General features: G+C 34.1%; 1 protein-coding gene across 1 annotated transcript; it reads right to left on the reverse strand.

Moving 5' to 3' along the window:
* Positions 1 to 4,802: 4,802 nt before the first annotated feature.
* Positions 4,803 to 5,732, reverse strand: LOC124959311 (olfactory receptor 4P4-like). The gene has a single exon (XM_047517846.1). The coding sequence runs from the start codon at positions 5,730 to 5,732 to the stop codon at positions 4,803 to 4,805; it is 930 nt and encodes a 309-aa protein (XP_047373802.1).
* Between the last annotated feature and the right edge of the window lie 268 nt (positions 5,733 to 6,000).

The raw sequence follows: 6,000 nt of genomic DNA on the forward strand, positions 1-6,000 counted from the left end.
CCTACTTATCCCTTTTATTTTCTCCTTCTCACATTGACCTCACTATCTCCTTCCTTTCTCACACGGCTTGCAAAATGTAAAAGACATCTTGTTCAGACCCCCACTATCCATAGAATTAGCAGAGAAATGCCTAAAACATCAAGAGCATGATGAAGTAGCACTGTGCCCAGTTTTGAGGGAACGCTCAACATGATTAAGTACTATATGGGTTTCCTATTGCTGCTGCAACAAAGAGCTGCAAATTTAGTAGCTTAAATCAATATAAATTCAATGCCTTAGAATTTTCGAGGTCAGAAATCTAAATTTGGCCTCATTGAACTAAAAATAAAAGCACTGAGAATTGCATTCTATATAAACTCTACATAAAAATTAATTTCCTTAATTCTTCCAACTTCTGAAGACTGTCTTCATCCTTCCAGGCCTTTCCCCATCTTTGAAACCAGTGGTATCACTTCCTCAAATCTGTCTGGGACTCTAACTTCCTCTTCTGCCTCTTTCTTCCACCAAGAAAATTTGTGAATAAATCGGACCCACCTGGACCTTGTTTTAAGGTCAATTGATTACTAAATGTGGCTCCAATTATAATCTGGATCTCTCTTTATAATGTTCTACAAACTATTCATATGTTCTTTGAACTACATCTCAGACATTTTTGGGAGTCCACATTCTGCTTACCACAGTTCAGCATTTAGTTGGGTGATTTTTGCCCACTTTTTAAAAAAATGTGGTTTAAGATCTTGAAAAAGTTTAAATATGTTTTTGAATAAAATGCTAAATATTACACATAAATATAGAATATTAATGTCCATATCAAAGTTCATATTTCACACATGAAAATATGAGCAAGAAAATGATAATAGATGACAGTAATTTCTTTGATTGTAAAACCCAATTATATGGTAAGGGATAGTGGAATGATAAAAATTATTATAATAAAGCATATTGTCAAGTACAGCACATATATCGTTGCATCAACATAAATGCACCACTCAATTAATTATATAAAATTAACCCTACTGCATCCAGGAATAGAACTTTTCAGCACATCAGAAACCTATCTTATGACCCTTCCTCATCATTACTATATTCCCACCCAGAAACCTCACTTTTTTCTGCATGTACATTAATTATATTTCTATGTAAAACCTGAGTAAATAAGTCTTTTAGGTTTTGGGGTATATAAAATAGGCTCTTGAGTTAGGTGAGAGATATGTGTAAGAGTCAACTGGCTAAATAGAGACTTTCTCAAGGTAAGTTCCATGTCTTAGAATATAAGAAGAAAACTTAGAAAATCACAGGTCAGAAATTACATGATTCTTATCGTGAAAAATTCTGAGAAATTATAAAACAAAGTCTCTGAAAAAGCAGACGAATGATGAAAATGTGACCTGTCAATCATTGCTCCCTTTCTGTCCTCAGATGACCTGACCCCTATGTGCATCCTGAGTCTCATTCAAATGTTCTATAAGCATTATTTATTCAACTAATAAACAAATGGTGAAAATAGCTTTACACCATATTCACTATTATTTTAGAGGTTAACTGTTCTGACCTTTGAAATAAGCAACACAAAAAATATGGATAAAACTAAGAAGATGGGAAAGTACCTTGGGCATGAAGGAAAACAAAAATAAATAAGCAAAAGAAATCTTGAGCAGATTGCATATGAAGTCATGTACAAGCTGAGCCTGGAGATGTCACATGGACCCATGTCATTTGAAGGTAGGAAGATTGTGTTTTATTAAGTGTAGGATAAAAATCCAATGCAAGGCTACTCTACAGAGAAGAGATATAATCCAAACATGATTTCAAAAGGGCCAATTGGACTACAGTATCAGAATAGTTTGTTGGGAACCCAAGTTAAAGCACAGAGAATTTTCTGGAAGATATTGTGGTATGTTGGGAGCAGGAAGTATCAAAGCAGTAATGGCAATGATTAAATTAGGGATATTTTGAAGGTATAATCCTTTAAATATATTGTTAAATAAGATGTAAGAAGTAGAGTAGTGAAAGAGATTGCATAGGCACTATGATACAGTGAGATAAAGAACACCTAGGGAACAAAGACTTTTGTGGGAAATGAAGGACAGATTTTTAAACATGAAACTGAGATCCAGTTGGAGATGTGATTTTGCTTGAATGTGCAAATTATCTTAAGTGGTACATAAGTATTATACTTACTTGAATTTATATGGGGTGCATCTTTCCATCTTTTCATACTCTTGTCAATTCTCTCTTCATCCACTTTAAAGCTCAGTTAGGGAATATTTGCTCTGAGAAGCCCTCTCTGATCCCAGTTTGATTAATAGGTTCCATGAACCCTTAGCACATCGTGAACATATTTAAAATTGCTCTTACTAAATTGAGTTGTAATTTTATGATCTCATTAACACATTAGCAAACCAACACAGGTAAAGAATGATGTTTTATTGAATTTGGTAGTCCCAAAGTCTACTGTAGGTAGTTGGACAAAACACAGGTTTATTTTTACTCAGAAAATAAATAAAATACTACATTGAATGTTTCTCCTGGTCTTTTATGAGTTGAGAGTTCCTAATATCTGAAATCTGCATCTGTGAAAAAAATAGAAGGAAGAAAAGGACAATGTAACTTGTCCTCTTGGGTCTCTACATTGTTCTTCTGCATTTTGCCCATGGTGTGCAACCTCCTTGTTTCCCAACTGACACTGCCAGTAAGACCCTGGGCTCACTGGTCTTCTTTCTTGATTTTTTATCATTTAAGGATTTATTCCCCAGTCTTTCCTCCAAAATCAATTTCAAACTTGTTCTTCTGAGAAAATGCCTTATTTTTATAATAATTTTATCTAACTGGATTTTCACAGAGCACTCTTTTGGCAATTTCATCTTTCTTCTCCTTTGAGATATTTCTTCTGTTGGCAATGGCTATAACTGCTCTGTGGACATCTGTAAGCCCTTGCATCATCTGGTTATCAGGAGGCCCTGGGTATGTGCTGAGCTGCTGGTCATGTTCTGGGTTGGAGGTTTTTTCACAAGTAGTTCAATGTATCTTAATATCACCTTAATTGTGTTCATTTATTTTTCACTCTATTTTGTCTTCTGAGTAATTTATCAGCATATAACTTCAGATCATTGATTACTTCTTAAGATACAGCTACTATGTTTTATCCCTCAAGTTTCTAATAAAAATATTCTTTTTCTTATTTATTAAAGTCATTGTATTTGCTTTGTATTAGATGGTTTAGATTTTCATGCTATGAAAATTATCTTTATTTTTATAAAATAAACATAGTCATATTAAATTTTGTGCCTAACTGCAAAAAATGCATTCTTTGTACTCTTTACTCTGACATAGATGTTTCCAACTGTATTTTCTCCTGTCTTAAGTAATTTTTTTATGGAGCAACTGTATGGAAATTAAATATTTCCAACTTCATTTTTGTTTTCTTTATGAATGGCTTTATTCAAATTATGCCAGAAATAGAAGCCCCTGAAAAGTTCTTATTTTTTATATGATTTCTTTGCACATACTTGTGGGTGTTTTTGTATGGTGAGAATCTGTTTGCAGGAACACATGGCTTTCTTCCTTTACTGCGAGTCCATGTAGTAGATGTTTTCTAAGAAAATAAATACATAATTTACTCATCTTTATTTAATATGTCAAGCTGCTCCATTTGCTGCAAAGAAGCATCGCTGAAAATTATACATTATTTTTTAGCTCCCTTGGCTAAATTACTCTTTTCAGAACTTTCTTCTTTTTGCCAATGATTGACAGGCAGGTTGTGTTAATTAGCATACCTCATATCCCATTACATAGATCCTTCAAGGGTCAGGGGCTTCAAGTATTTCTAAGTTTTTGATTAAACTCATCCCAGTAGTATTCCATGAAAAATAAATATTTTTGTTTTGAGTTTAATATCTTTCATTTTATAGCAGAACATATTATAGTAGAGAATCAAAATAAATGCACACTACCTTTCTTAAAATGTTAAGTATTAATTATAATACAAAATAGATAGAAGATGCATTATCAACAAGGCATGTTCCAAAGTGTTCAAAGCAGCACTATACATAATTTCTGTAAAGGGGGAACTACTCAAGTTCTACCAATATGAAAATGGAAAAAATAATCATTATAAATTCATGTAATGAGATCATACACATTATTGAAAATAATTAGATGTTTCACAAATTTAAGGAATGACTCACAAATCTAATAAAGACAAGACAAATACTAAAATGCATAATGTGTGTCATTCTTATTTTACAAAGTATATGTACAAGTAAAATAATTTTAGAGATGAAGATGATGGTTACATGAAGTTATTCATTGTAAAGAGAATGAAGAGGGATTCTAGTATAGTGACAATTTCTGATGCAATGTGATTGCTGATTACTTGGTAGTGCTCAGTGTGTGAAAAGTCAGAATGTATATTGGTAATACATGCAATTGTCTGTATGTTTATATTGCAGTGGAAAATTTTAAAAAATGAAAGGAAGATATTGTTCAGATTTTCAGTACTTGAAGGCATGAAAAGCATAACTTTTCAACACATTACCATGTAATCTTTCATTTAAAAAAATCATTCATTGTTCATATAAGCACAGCCTAATTATTAAGTAAGATGGAGCAGAGTATCAATAAGAATAGTGCTCAATTTGTTGGTGAAGACTTAAGGCAGAATCATGAAACAGATAAGACATGCTCCTTTCTGAACACTTTTTTCTCCAAGTCATGAGAACAGGAGAATTTCAAGAGTGGCTCTCACTCAGGATTGTTTTGTCAAGGTACCATGGTATGAAAAGCAGAAATGATTCACAAATTTACTTTCTTTCCAGAAGTGTCTGATGACACCAAACTTTTCTCAAAGCATCCTTCATCTCTGTGTTTCTCAGTGTGTAGATCAGAGGGTTGTACATGGGAGCAATGATGGTGTAGAAAAGAGCAAACACTTTGTCTTCTGGGAAAGTCGTGGCTGGTCTAATGTAGATGAATAGTGCAGGTGCAAAAAACAGGACCACAACAGTTATGTGGGAACTGGATGTGGAAAGAGCTTTGCTGTGGCTCTGCATGGAGTATCCCCTTATGGTGTACAATATGAAAAAATAAGAAAACATCAAGACACCAAAAGTCACCAGAGCAATTAACTCTGAATTAGCAATGACAAAGAGACCTATTATGTGTGTATTAGAACAGGTCAATTTCAGCAAAGGATACACATCACAGAAGTAGTGATCTATCTCATTGGGGCCACAGAATGGTAAGAATATAGTGAGAAGAAACTGACTAGCAGAGTGTACAAATCCCTCAATCCAGTAGGCCAGGATGATTGTGTTGCACCTCCGCCTGCTCATGATGGCAGCATAGTGCAGGGGCTTGCAGATGGCCACATAGCTTTCATAGACCATCCCCGTGAGGATGAAGATTTCCATGACTCCAAATAAATGTGTGGTAAAGAACTGTGCCATGTAGTTATTATAGGAAATCGTCTTCTCTTCAACCAATAAGTCAGTCATTAATTTAGGGGTCACTGTGGATGTGTAGCAGAGGTTAGAAAGGGAGAGGTAATTGAGGAAGAAATACATGGGCTGGTTGATGAGCTGAGTGCATGTGATAGAAACCATTATGAGCACATTTCCCATCCAAATAGCAATGTAGCAAACTAAAAATAATATAAAGCAGAGGATTTCTATGTTCTTATTGTGGGAAAGTCCCAGGAGAATAAATACAGTGATAGTATTCCTTTTTCCCATGGCCCAGGGTAGATAGAACACATAAAGCACCTGAAATGACACAATTGGTGAGCTTACATTTACAAGTATTTGCTGAAAAATGATCATTGTCTATTTGAGGAAGTAAACTAGGTTTAATTATTTTCATTATGGTATCTAACAGAATAAAAACCCAGTGTTCAATTAAAATGGCTCTCACGACTCCCTGTGAATACATACTACATTATTTCTATTACCACTTCTACAAATCGTTATCAACTCCTCCCTTAGTAAGCACCAATGCTTTTGT

The sequence above is a fragment of the Sciurus carolinensis genome, chromosome 11 (genome assembly GCF_902686445.1).
Source record: "Sciurus carolinensis chromosome 11, mSciCar1.2, whole genome shotgun sequence".
Lineage (NCBI taxonomy): Eukaryota > Metazoa > Chordata > Mammalia > Rodentia > Sciuridae > Sciurus > Sciurus carolinensis.